The sequence below is a fragment of the Pseudopipra pipra genome, chromosome 1 (genome assembly GCF_036250125.1).
Source record: "Pseudopipra pipra isolate bDixPip1 chromosome 1, bDixPip1.hap1, whole genome shotgun sequence".
Classification (NCBI taxonomy): Eukaryota; Metazoa; Chordata; class Aves; order Passeriformes; family Pipridae; genus Pseudopipra; species Pseudopipra pipra.
The window spans coordinates 150,233,720-150,247,273 of record NC_087549.1 but is presented as its reverse complement, the minus strand read 5'-3'; the positions used below and the strand labels follow the sequence as shown (position 1 = coordinate 150,247,273).

At 41.6% G+C, this 13,554-nt stretch overlaps 1 protein-coding gene across 7 annotated transcripts in view; it reads left to right on the top strand.

The window, feature by feature from the left end:
- The window catches only part of LOC135404171 (sodium channel protein type 5 subunit alpha-like), a 215,763-nt gene that overhangs the window by 103,253 nt on the left and 98,956 nt on the right, over nt 1-13,554 (top strand). For all 7 annotated transcript variants that reach the window (XM_064638848.1, XM_064638841.1, XM_064638832.1 and 4 more), the window contains 2 exons: nt 8,067-8,199; nt 12,029-12,267. In XM_064638848.1, the coding sequence (XP_064494918.1) occupies nt 8,067-8,199; nt 12,029-12,267 (372 nt within the window). The remainder of the gene's footprint in view (nt 1-8,066; nt 8,200-12,028; nt 12,268-13,554) is intronic.

Below are 13,554 nucleotides of genomic sequence, written 5' to 3'. Positions count from 1 at the left end.
TGCCTTAAGTCAGGTGGGATAAAGCCCACTCAGAGTAACAAGGTGCCAAAAACAGGTTACACTGGTGGGGAAAAAAAAGCAAATGTGATTATAACATGTATTAGGCAAGGTATCTCCTAAAGAGAAAGGTGAGTGAGATGGATCCCAGCCGTGGTGTCAGATTATCAGTAAATTGGGAAGTAGCTTTTTTCTTTAGAGCCAAGCAGCTTCTTTTCTTTCAAGCTTAGGACTGATGTTTTTTTCCTCACCTATCTGGGCATTCCCTGTAGTCCTGCAAATAGACTCTCACACCATACATGAGAGGAGGGGCCGTGCTGTGCGTGGGAAACTGGTTGGTGTGAGAATTATCTGTTATGTTGACAGTTTTGAGGCTGTTGCTGCTTTTTTGGATGTTCACACCTTAGTTCATTTAGGACTTTGGTAATCCCACTTTTATTCTCTGTGGACAAGGACGACCAGTCCTGAGACAAGTCTCTAGACAGCTGAGCAGCAGAAACACTCTTTGTAGATAAAGAAGTTTTATTGGATTTAGCTTGGTGCAAAAAACCCCAACCTGCTGTGTATTAAAGGAATTGGGGAAGAAAGTTTGTACATCTGTTTAAAAAAAAAATCTGAACCAAAGTCAAAAAACCTCAGTAGATGAGTAGAGGATGTCCCCCTTTTCTCTGTAAGGAAAGCAGCTCTGCAGGTTGCTGAGGCTGTCCCAGCTGTCAGAAAAAACTTAGCAAAGCATGAGAGCACTCAACCTTTCACAGAAAATATCAGTATTTTACGGCATTGGGTCCTGAGGTGACAGGGAGGCTTTAAGCTCTGCTGGCATTTATTCTCATTTGTTGGCTTCCTGCCTTTAAAAAAAAATTGGATGTTGGAAATGGAATGGCCCAGGTGGGTGAGCTCACTTGGCAGTTCCCTGGACACCTAGGAAATAACGCCCAGGCTCTATAGTAACAGATGCTCATTCAGTGATGCAATGTGAAGGATGTTGTGTCTTCTGGAAAACAGGTTTGGTATCTAATCTATCCAGAATATGTGAGCTGGAGTTAAAAGCTAATTGGCAAGAAGCCCATTACTGTACAGATGTATTCACTACAGGAATCATAAGCGCTGGGCACAAACGTGCAGCCTCAGCTGTGGCACAGGCAAAAAGAAATAGCAAATCCAGCACCTCAGTGTGCCTGGAGGTAAATCTGGGTGTTTCTGGACTTTGTGTTGGATTATTTTCACCTTTTTCGTGGTAAAATTTGAGGTTGAATTTGTTCTCTGTTAGCAAGTCTGGCTTCTTTTTATATTTTCTTGATATGTTTGGGGAAGTAAAACAAAGACGTTGCAGGGTGAAGTTGCAGTTACCTCATTAACCCCACCGACCCTTCTGCTGTTATTTATTTTGAATGAGAGTGAGCCCATGGTGAAAAAAGGACCCACTTGGGCTATTTGTTGTATCTTTCATGAACAAGAAATAAAGGTCCAGTCCATGAAAAGGCATCACTGTAATATGGGTCAAGCCCTGCTTGCAGCTTCCTGAGGTGTAAGTGTGGATTCAGTCATGCAAACACAATGACTGGGTTGATGGAGCTGAAAAAACAGGATTTACAGCATTAGGTTTTGAGAATGCATTTGTTTAGGTCACTCTGTGATGCTCAGTAGTATCAGTCCAATTGTTGCTAAGTGGGGAGATCACTGAATTCTGGTTTGGGTAAAGCTCAGAAGAGCACTTCTGATTTAAAAGGCAGAGTAAACATTGAAGAAGGTCTGACCATCTCTGGTTTTAAGTTTCCGAACTTCAACCCTTAAGTAGACCATAGCTGTAGCAAATGATTTCAAAGGGGACCTTCCTAAGGTTTCTCAGGGAAAGCACAGTCACCAGCCACTCTTAAGCATTTTAGCCTGACCAGTTTTAGCAATATTCAGCCTGAAGAGTTTACCCCAGGCAAAGTGTTTGGCACCACAATGCACAGCTTCCATGTCTTTGTGTCATTGCAACTGCTGCCCCGGTCACAGCCAAGGACCATTTGCCCAAATGAGAGGCTGCAGGTGGCAGCTGAGCTGACATGAAAGCATCTGTGCAGCTTCTGCCCTCCTCCACAAGAGAGGTGGCTGCAGCAGGTTATCCCACTATTCAGGCTGGTGACTCACATGACTGGTGTCCTGATACTTGGCTGCAGAAGAGCAACTGAGCTAAGCAGAAGTTTGAAACTGGCTCTTCATATGGCCCTGGCTGCCTGGCACAGATGGATGTGTTCCATCTCCTTCCCCTAATCCCTAAATTGAGCTAGTGAAACAGGAGAAATTTCATATCATCTCAATGGATGGTGCTCAGGCCCATCAGTGCTGTCAGCAGGGGCAGTCTGACCGGTCAGCAGGTTTGCTGGCCCTGGGCGGCACAATCCGTTCAGAGTGGCATCTGCTCATGAAGTCTTCTGCATCAAAGTGGCTTCAAGTGCACAGCCTGAGCCAGAGGAGGGGCATCCTACCCTCTGCAGGGAACCCGTGCATGTCTGCACACTTTTCTACACCCACTGGTGTTCCCTTGGCACAGAAGAGCACACGCAAGGAGTGGTGGCATCATTGCTGAGGAGCTGCCCTTGGCAGCACAGGGGGTTCACTGCAGTGCTCAAGACAGAGAGCCCACAGAGGTCACATGAAGAGCAAAGTGGTGCAATGTGAAGTGTGGTTTGCAAAAACCCTTCACAAAGGCAGCCCTGGGTCAGGCAGTCATCAGCTCGATGTGAAGAGTGACGGGTGTTCAAGTCTGAGGGGTGCTGGGAGCTTGTCCCAAGAAACCCATGGTTAAGTCCTAGTCACTGTCCTGGAATTCTCCAGTGTATCCTGCAGAAGACTCAGTCAGGGCTGCCCTGTTCTCCTACCAGCTTTATTCAAGTGGTCCAGCTGCTGATTTCATCAGGCTTACCCCAGTGTAAATAAGACACGAGCAGACCTGGAGACTGTGCCTAAGTCCTAATTCTTTTTGGCTTGACCAGAGACTGAGGGGGTTGAAAAATGGTATGTTTTTTATGCTCGTGCTGATTGCTGGGTGGGATTTTGGGCTATTACTTTATTTAGAGAAAGTCTATACATTATTTAAGTGACTTCAGGGCACAATACAACCAAAAGTTTCTGCACATTCCTGCAGTATTTATTTGTAGCTTTGTATTGCTCTGTTGTGTCTTGGTGTTTCTTAGTTAGGAGGTTAGAATAACATCTCCCTTCACAAGGTATTGATATGCTTCAACAGAATTGGATTTAGTTAATGAGCTGTTACCTGGAGCTCAATTTATTCATGGGATCTGATGAGGTTAAATAAGATATCACTTATTGTTGTTAAGAACCTCTTGAGGGTTAATAAACACTCATGACAGCATCCCCTCTTGCCTCCTAAAGCCAGCTGGAGCCCTTCCTGTAACAGTGCAAGGAAATCATGAGGTTTTAGTTTAACCTGACTTTCCAATTTTTCTGAAGTGGAAGAGAAATGGGCACAGGACTAAGGAGGTGGTGGTTTGCAAATAGGCTGTTAGCTGATGGTCCCCATTGCTTTGCTCTTCCTGGGGTGCCTGCTTACCAGAGCTTCCCATCAGTCCAGGAACAGAGTGGGACAACCTGTGACGTGGCTTTGGGATGGGCCACGAGGCCAAGGCTGGAGCCACGCAGAGTCTCGCTCTTGCAGATATAACCTTTCCTGAATTTCCTCTTGGTAACACTCATGGGTTTTTTTTTAAGAAGCTAGAAATGCTGAGCACTGCTGTATTGTCAGGAGTGAAAACTACTGGAGGGTGAGCCCTTGAGAGAGGTCAGGCTATTTATTGAGAGGCTGAACTAAAAATTTAGAAGTTTACCTTCGGAAAAACTTTTTTTGATGATTTTATTTTAAAAGGAAAAAAAAAAAAAAGAAAAACAAAAGACCTTGGCTTTTGTTGCAGCTAAGCATAAAAGGCTTTTGCTGACCACATTGCTTCGAGGTTTTCTTGTTGACCCTAAAACCACCCCGAGGTAAAATTTCTTTTTTTCCCTTCTTGCTTTGCCACAGGACTGGTGAAAAGGGAAAATGTTAGCAGTTTCCATCTTCAGAAATAAAGGTCAACAAAACAAGTCATCCAAAAATCACTACCAATAAGTTATAGGGATGAAAGCTACCCAGCCCCCTGCCGCTGTCACAAAGAATTGTCACCATGACTAGCTAATGCTCATTTCAAACGTTGCTTTAGCACACCCTGAGTGTAAATCACTCAGATTCAGCACAAATATTTCAAGCTGCTCCAGTTTATCTCTTTAAATAACCGAGCATCCCCAAAATTAAATGGCTTCTTTTTAAAGTTGTGCTTTATCATGGTCACCTCCAATCTCGTTAAATATTTGTGCTAGTGCCTTACAGAATCCATTGTTCATGGTGTGGCCTGTTCACCTCTTTTTATGCTTGAAAAAAATTTTAAGTGTACAAGGAAAATTAAACCTGCCCCAGTTCCCAAATATGGTCTTTAAAAATGCTGCCATGTATAAGCCCATCTTCACATAATAGTTTTGACATAGCTCAGAACTGTAGGCAGTGAGAAGGAAACAATTCTGTTATGCATCCTCATTTACATGTAAATTACTGAATAGTATATTTGTCCCTATAGAATTTAGCTAATCCAAAGGAGAAACATTTCTAGTCAATCAAGGAGCAACAAATAATCTTGTCCTGCTGGAGCTGCCTATGTTTAACTCCACTGTGATTTCTCCTCTGGATCCTAAGGAACCTCCTTGCGTAACTGTAGGGACTGCTGTTATTTTTGTTTAATTCCTATAGAAATATAAGTACAATGAGCAACTGTGCCTATGTATTTTCTCTCAGGGGTGATAATAGCCTTTATGTTGCCTGTTTGTCCAGTTCCTGGAACTGCTTTCTGTCTCAGAATGCAAAAACTACCAGTTCCTTGCTACCTATTAGCCATCTCTGTTCTAAAATAAATACTAATAAAGAAACCTAAACCCCCCTCACATAGAACAAAAGCTCATAAACTTCTTTAAGTAACTTCAATAATTTTAAGCAATTCACCTGCATGGAAGCTTTCTTTCCTGGACAAATACTTCCCAGTAAGTGGCAAGGTGACTATGTGATAGGCTTGCTGCTCTATTGGGAAAGAGAACACAGGAGTATTCCTTGTCCCTGACGTTACCTGCCACCCACTGTGTCTTGGCTCTAGGGATTAGATGACCCACTGCCAAGGGGCTGGCAGGGAACAGGGTCTTTGGGCTCTGCACACACTGCTGGGCGAGTGGGTGGCTGTCACATGTGGTACCCTTTGCACTGAACGTGGGCCAGCAGCAAATTGCACCCCCTCACCTCTCCAGAGAGGGGAGAAGGAAGGAGTCATTCTCACTTCCTTCAGAAACACCCTTTGCACGTGAAGGATGGCACACTGCAAACAGTCCCCTCGACTCCAGAAGGACCTGTGAAGTCTTGGGGACCACTTCTAGGTGGCAGGATTGAGACTGCTGGGCTGGAAAGATAAATAGAGTGACTTGAAGAACTTGTGGAGTGGGGATTATCGCATCAAACCAAGGGGAAAAGTCAGTTCACTGCTAATTTTTTTAATGTAAGATGTGCCAAACCTGTTTGACTTGGACTTTTCATTTACCCTGGTTTAGCTGAATCAAAAAAAATAGGAAGAATGAATCCCTAAATGTTTTTACTTTGATTTTTTACCTCTTTGCACCTGTGAGTAAAAGGTGGCTTTCAGGTAGAGGACTTCTGAGGATGGGATTGTCTGATGACATGTTACTGGTCACATAGAGTGGGAAGATAGTATGGTTTAAAAAGTTAGATAACCTAGAGGAATTTGAAATTTGAGGGGTTTGTATGTTTCATGCTACAGACAGAGAAGTTGTGGGTTTACTTTTGGGGTTTTGTTGGGTTTGTTTTGGTTTTGGTTTGTTTTTCTTTTTCTTTGCTTTTACTTTTTTATTTTATTCTACTTAGAAACTTCTCCCTCGTGTTTTTTTATTGCCTTGTCTAGTTATTTCTTTTTGGTACCATGTATTTGTTATGTATTCCAAACTACTGTGAATGATTATGCAATTTTGTAGATGCTTTTTTCATTAATAAAACATTTGTTGTTTCTTTGCTTTTTATTGGATTTTTTTTGAGGTGAAGGGAATCAAGCAAACTAATGCATCTGAAATAACATTCCTGGTTTCCTTGGCTCCCTAGCCAAGGATAGGGTGTTTTCTTTTTATGTCGTGTACAACTAGGACTCTCTTGGAAAAGTTTCTGATTATAACTTTCCTTTTGAGATGGCTTTGTCAGTAACTCAATGAACAATGAGTTAATTGTAAAAACAAACAAACAAAAAACCAAAAACAACAAAGGACATTTTAGGAAAAAAAGAAAAAAAAACCAACCAAAAACATTTTGAAGCATTACTGCTTTCCTGGCCCTGCTAATGTTTTAAGTGCTTACTTTGAAAGTCCTTACCCTTCTCTAGCCTTGCAGTGATTGGTATTTTTAACTGCAGTACTTTGAAGTGGCCTGGGACCAGCATCCTGCTTATTGTTTTCAGTGTCAACCTGTGGCAAAGCATCTTTGCCCTTTGCAATCATCTGATAAGGGGATGTCCCCTGCCCTGAAGAGGTCACACTCCAGAAAGACAACTTGTAGAGCTTCAGCACTTTTTTCCTGCCGTTCCCATGGAAGTGCCTTTCTTGAAGAGCAGTTTTGCTACAGAAATGGTGAAGAGAAGGGATCCTGAATCCCTCTGGGTGCATGTGCTGGGCGCAGCTGTAGAGCTACTGCACATGGTACATCTCAGTTGGCATCTTGGGTTCTGATGAGGGTGGTTAGGGCCAATTCAGACCCAAGTGATGAGAAGATCCAGAATATTGGATCAGATTCCTGTAGCTCATTTGACTATGGAGAAACAAAATCAGCTACTCTGACGTCTGTATAAACTGAGGACTCTCACCTTTGTAGGAATTTCTTCTCCTTCCACATTTCCCTGAGCAGTATTGCAAGAGCCATCAAGATCCATCTTCTACATCTGTCTTGCTTACACAGTATCTCGGACCTCACAGCCTGTGTGCTTGGAGGAGCAGGGCAGAGGCTTTAAATATTTATTTTGGGAAACTGAGTGTCTCAACCAGAAGGTCTGTGACAGAGAATGACGTTGAGCCTGCCTTTCCCAGATCCTTACACTTCAACCACCACTTTTCCTTCCACCTGTGTGAGATCTGGAGGAGTAAACCAAGTGGGATTTGTCTCTATATGAAGTGGGAGCTCGTAATAATAAAAGTCTTAATATCTTGCTCCTGTGAGCTGACAATATAAAGTATTTAATACAATGTGTGTCTGCGGCTTTACTGTGCTTCTGTCTGACATCAAAAACCCAAGCCTACAAAAAGTCCAAAACTAATTTAAAATGAGACATTAAGCAAAGACAGTTTGGGAGTTTTGTTTTCCTGGTATTTGATTTCTTTAGGATTTTTTTTTAATCTTTTCCTTGAGAAGCATGAGAACAAGAGAGTTAGGTTATTTTCTTTTTTCCTGAGAAAAATGAAGCTAAATTTCTCCCCTAATTATGTAGCTTCGGAGTCCATAACACCAAAGATCACTAGAATGACAATATGTTCCTGAGACTTGGCAGTGTTTCAGAACAAGAAAAAACATGTGTTGAGGAGTCAGTTTGCTTGGTATGATATCAGAGATCTGTAATAGAGCTGTTACTCACGCCCTTTTCCTCTTCTAGCTGTATAATTAAACAGTTAACACATTTCAGAAATAATGGAATAATTAATGTAATTAAGCAGGGCTTTTTTCACAAGCAAAGAGCATGGTAAAGCAGCACTGATATTTCTCTGGCATCAGAAGTGTTCCTTTATTTTCACCCACAATTTACAGGAAGGTAAAGGGCAGAACAACGTTTCCAAAATTGCTCAAAGTGCCATTTTCAAAAGCTGTACCCCATCAGCATGTCAGTGACAAGTCAGTGAGCTTTGGGCTCTTCAGATGGGAAAAATAGTGCTTAGGCAGTTTTGAAATTGCTACCCTCTGTCTGCCTTGGTTTTACTCTGCTGATCCAATGTGTTCCTTTACACAGACCTCTCCCTCGGACGAGGCGAGCAAGAAACAGCTTTTAATGCCCCACCGCCCCTCCGTGGACCACTCGGACGAGCCCTTTCAGAGGCAGAGGGCAGTGAGTGCTGTCAGCATCATCACCAGTGCCCTGGAAGGTAAGAGACATCCTCAGCTCCCCAGCTCAAAGCCATGTCCATGTTAAATGGCAGAGAAAAGGTGATGCGAAACGCCCTGATATTAAACCCTCGTTGTTTTGAAAGAAGGCACTAAAGATAGTTGTTACAACCCCCATAACAGAGGCAAGGCTGTAACAGAAGGCAGTATAATCCCTGTCTTAACCATGGGCTTGCAGAAGTCCTGAGAAAATGCTTGTGGTGTAATCAAAATGGGAGCTGGTAAAATTTTGTGCCCCCATGGCATTAGGTTTACACAGGGCTCACCAAGGTGCAGGGCAGTGGAGCACCAGATTGTTTGGGTGACTGTACATATATTTACATCTCATCTCCCTGGGGCTGATGGAAAGCCTGGCATGTACAGTCACCAGCTACATGCAGAGCATCCAAGCTGTGGGAGAGGAAAGTTCTCATGCAACAGGGGCACAACAGTGTGGTGGGTGCTTGAACCCCACCGTGAAATTTAAGGGTGCTCAAAGGACCCTTTTAACCACGCAAATATTTCTCAGCAAGTTTTTCCGTTGCTCATGAGTCTTCCCATGAGGTGCAGAAGAATTTCCCTTCTCTGTCTTCCCACAGACAGGGACTTTGCATTTCCCTCTCACAAATTTATCGATATAGCAAGACAACTCATAGCAAGCCCTCACATTCTTGGACTCTACATGCAGCATGAAAGGGCTTCCTGCAGTTCCTTGTGTCTCCTGCATTGCAAATTGAGACAAGACAGGAGGTAGCACCTAAGAGCACAGAAAAATGTCTGTCAAGAACACAGTGTGGAGCAAGGGAAGTTGGGGATTCTCCTGCAGCCTGATTCTCTGTGACTGATGAATAGGAAGGCAAGGCAAGGCAGAGGGACTTAGATAAGAGATACCTTACAGACAGGAACTGGACATATCTCCTGGAGATAGACCAGCGTGAAACCACAAAGCCCTTCTTCTTCCTCAGCTTTTTACCCTCTCCCATGGTTGTATGCACCAATATTGTGGCCAGAAGATATATTTATGTTTACATAAATATAGGGTTGTATTCTTAATAGGGAAATAATCACTTCAGTGTACTCCAGTGTTTAATGTAGTCTGCAAAGGTTTTATTTGTTTCCTGTGGGATTTTTAGCAATTACCTTTGTGATTGATTTGCTATTTTTTTTGTAATGTGTTAAGAATGCCTAAAAGACCTGAGCTGGAATTCTTATTTATTTGGTGGTACTCTCTATTCTTCTATACCACAGAAATAGGGACCATGAAGTCTAGGGTAACTCAGAGCATGTGACATTCAGGGACATGGTTTAGTGGTGGACTTGGCAGTGCTACATTAATGGTTGTACTCAATTACCTTAGAGGTATTTTCCAACATAAATGATTCTATGATCCTATATAGAAGAAAATTGTTTCAATCCTTATCAAAGGTCTCCTAACTCCTAGACTTTGTTAGTCACTGAAATTGAATAGTTGTTAACAAGAGGAATGTCATATTAGAATAAAATGTACCATGGTTTTTAACTATACTCACAGCTGTATGATTTGTGCCATACTTTGAAACAGCCAGACTAGAAATCTCTTCCCCTTTCATTACCTGGTTTCTTCTCTCAGCTCTTGGGTAGTCAGCATCTGTCTGTTTTTCCCAGACATTGCAAAGCCATGAAGACAAGAAAGGTCCTATTTTATTTTTTTTTCCATTTAAAAATAAGAAAAAAGACATCTCCAACACATACTTTGATTGCATTTTTCTGACCATTTTTTTTTAAAAGCAGTGCAAAGTAGCAAAAAAAACCACACAACAGTAGAGTCTAATTTTACTTTTCCTTTTGCAGATATTTTAAAAAAAAAGTTAAATCTCTTATGATTTCCAAAGATCTTCTGTGGTGGGAAATTATGTGAATTCTTAATTGATTTAAATCATTTTAATGCTGCATCACTGCCAAAAGAGGACAGTTACACCTTCCTCCTTCCCTTGCTGTGTTCTTGTGCTTTGATTTGACTGTATGAATGGTTTTCAGCTGGATCAAGAAGCAGAACCAGCTCACCCAGAAAGTCCAGGAGCACAAAAGCTGAAAAAAGGACAGAGAAATCACATGTGATTGAGGCTGAGGAGGGTGAAACTAACTCTTTTAGCAGCAACCTGTACTTAAAGGGGCTTGTGTTGAGTGGAACCTCAGAGAAAAGAGTCACTCATCTGATGTGTGTCCATCATGAAGGTCCCCAAATTAAAAATAGTGGAATAAGTAGGGTTGGGTAGGCATATTATGAGGAATAAGGATGTAGATAGATGTGTTCTAGATTAACCTGGAAAATTATAAATTATATCCTTTAGAAAGTGACCACCTTAAACTCTTCATTACTTTCAGAAACAGGTTTCAAAAAAAAAAAGCAAAATTATGATTTTGCATTCAAATTGATGGTTCTCTCATCATTTTAGGGTTTACCTGTAAGCCTTTTGTTTGGAGGCTGGAAAGACAGTTATTTCTTGGACGCAATTTGGTTTCCCAAAGATCTCAGAGCAATGCAGATGTTTGTGCAAAGCCTGTGCATGTAGGACATAATCTGATATTTTGAAAGCTTGCTGGAAGACACTTAATGCCACAGCTCTGTTGCCTGATGAAGAAAAGTAGACAAAGAATCATAGAATCATTATGGTTGGAAAAGACCTCCAAGATCATCAAGTCCAACCATATACCCCCAGCCCACAAAGTGCCACATCTACTCATTATTTGAACACTTCCAGGGATGGTGATTCCAGCACTTCCCTGGGATACCTGTTTCTGTGTTTAACCACTATTTTAGTGAAGACATTTTTTCCTAATATCCCAACTAAACCTCCCCTGCCACAGCTTGAGGTTGTTTCCCCTTGTCCTGGATGGTTCCTGCCCTGGGAGAGGAGGCTGTTTATGAACTGATGGAAATAACAGCCTTGGCTGAAGTTTTCCCGTTATCAGTGAAGGTTCTAATTATATAGACTAAAACTGTTATACAGCATTCCATGCCCATAAAGGAATCAGAAAAGGAAAGCATTAGGCAATTCCACTAATCATTATCATTCAGCTATTAACTGTCTTTTTTGGCTTTTCTTTTCCATCATTTAAAACAAATTATACTTATGAAGCTATTTCAATTCTTTTGTCTGCAAGTAAAATGAGGACATAAAAGTTGTATTATAGGTAGTATTTTAAAAGCATCTTTAAAAAGCACAGGGGAGTTTTAGTAGCATGTTCAAATGGGCTTATGAGGTTCCTGGTTTTGTATGTGGGCCTCAGAAAAATCAGATGTTTAACACCTGTTTGGATTGCACATCAAGAACAGAAGCTCTATGGATAGCCAGAGATACTCTCGTTCTCAAGTACTTAAATCAGCTCTAAATGTTGGATTAAGCTCTTTCATCTCTTAACTGCTTTAAAAGGTATTACTTAAGATACTTTGAAAATGTGACCTGGGATGAAAAAATATATTCCAATCTAAGTTAAATGAAGACAGTGTATTCTTATCCATTTGAACTTGGCAAAATGGAAAATTGAGTAAGAATCCAAGCCTATATATAATACTGGACTTAACATATTTAGTGTGATTCTCCCTTTTTGCTTGTGCACTTTTTAAAGAGGTTATTACTTTCAGAATAGGTCACTGTCTGCTAAGTGCAGGTCAACTGGCAAAAACCCCACAGTGTGTAATTTGCCAACCTGCTAGGACAGAAATATTTTTACCCTTAAAAAAATTTGGGGTAATTCATGGGCCTTCCTCTGTGTTATGAGTCATTTTAAGTGGTCTCTTGTCATATAACTCAGTGTGAATTGACTGTTACTTTGCTGCTTGTGACTTAGAGCTTGAGGAATCACACCAGAAATGTCCTCCCTGCTGGAACCACTTTGCTGTTAAATTCCTCATTTGGGATTGCTGCCCTCTTTGGCTTTTGATCAAGAAATTTGTCAAGTTTGTGGTAATGGACCCATTTACTGACCTCACCATCACCCTCTGCATTGTGCTGAACACGCTCTTCATGGCCCTGGAGCATTATAAGATGACGAAGGAGTTTGACCACATGCTTTACATAGGCAATTTGGTAAGTCACCCTGATCTCCAAGTGCTACCTGAGGAGTGTATTTCCTGCTTTTTAAAGTGTTGGCTGTGGCTTGGGAATACCCAGTGTTTTGACACACTGCCAGCATTGCTCTGCCTATGACATATCAAGCAAGTCCACACGGGCACCTCTTTCTGGGGGTGAAGAGAATTGAATGAAGAATAAGGGTTTGTTTTTATCGAACTAACCTATTCTAATGTTATTAGTAAACATTAAAGCCGTGTTTCTGGGCTGTTCCTGATAAATATCTGTTTAGGGAAATGAGTTAAGAGAAAGGTTAATGAGCTTTATTTGGGATTTCTGGTAAAGCAGTGATAAGACAGCAGTTCTTAGTGACTAACAGTGACTTTTAAGTACAAAAAGAAACCTACAGAAAAAAGCAAGGCAAGATCTTGGAAGGAAATAGAGTGGTGTTTGATCATGGGTTGATGTGTATGAAGGAAGAGGCCTATAGTGCACTCTCTGTATGTCCCTGTATGCCCTGCTGTGCCTTTCCAGAGGCATGTACTGTGTCCCATGCAAACCCAGAGGCAAAGGGACATGGAGCAAAGCATGGCTGATGCTTCAAGGGGAAACTCTTACTGTGCAAGCTGGAGCAGACGGGTGCAGAGCTGCAAAACAAGCAGAGACCAAGGAAAAACAGAGTGACAGTCCACAGTCAAGCTGCAGGGACAGCATAAAAGCCTTTCCAGAGGCAATATGATACAATTTGTGACCCAGGGGTCCACTAAAATTCTGCAGTTACTACAAAAAAGAAGCTTTTTCTCTAATCATCTTTCTCCAAGTTATGTTTAAAAGTTACCTTGTGTTAATGCTTTAAAACTTAACGTTTAAAATCCTTTTAATTTTAGAAGAATCTGAATTGGAAAAGACACAGACCATCTAGCTATGACGTGGTGGAGTTGCCCCTAAAATGTAGTGGTAGCAGCAGAGATATCCTATAGGACCACAAGTAATCTGGAGAGTCTGGAATGTGAATGCTGCTAAGTTTGCATTTGAGAAGCTCACAGCAGAGATTAAAAAAGCCCTTTATTTCTCTAAAATCAAAGGCTGCAGTGTCTCAAAGCTGGATTCACATCACCTAACTTTAGGTATTTACAGTGTAGGAGTCTGTCTCTGTGCCAGTTGCCTTTGTCTCCCTTTAAAGTCAGTGTAGAGTAATGGACAATTTTAAACCACATTAATGTGATGATGTAAAGATATTTACTTTAGGATAAGGTGAACTATGGCCTGGAGGCCAGTGACTGTAGTAACCATCGACCATGGTGG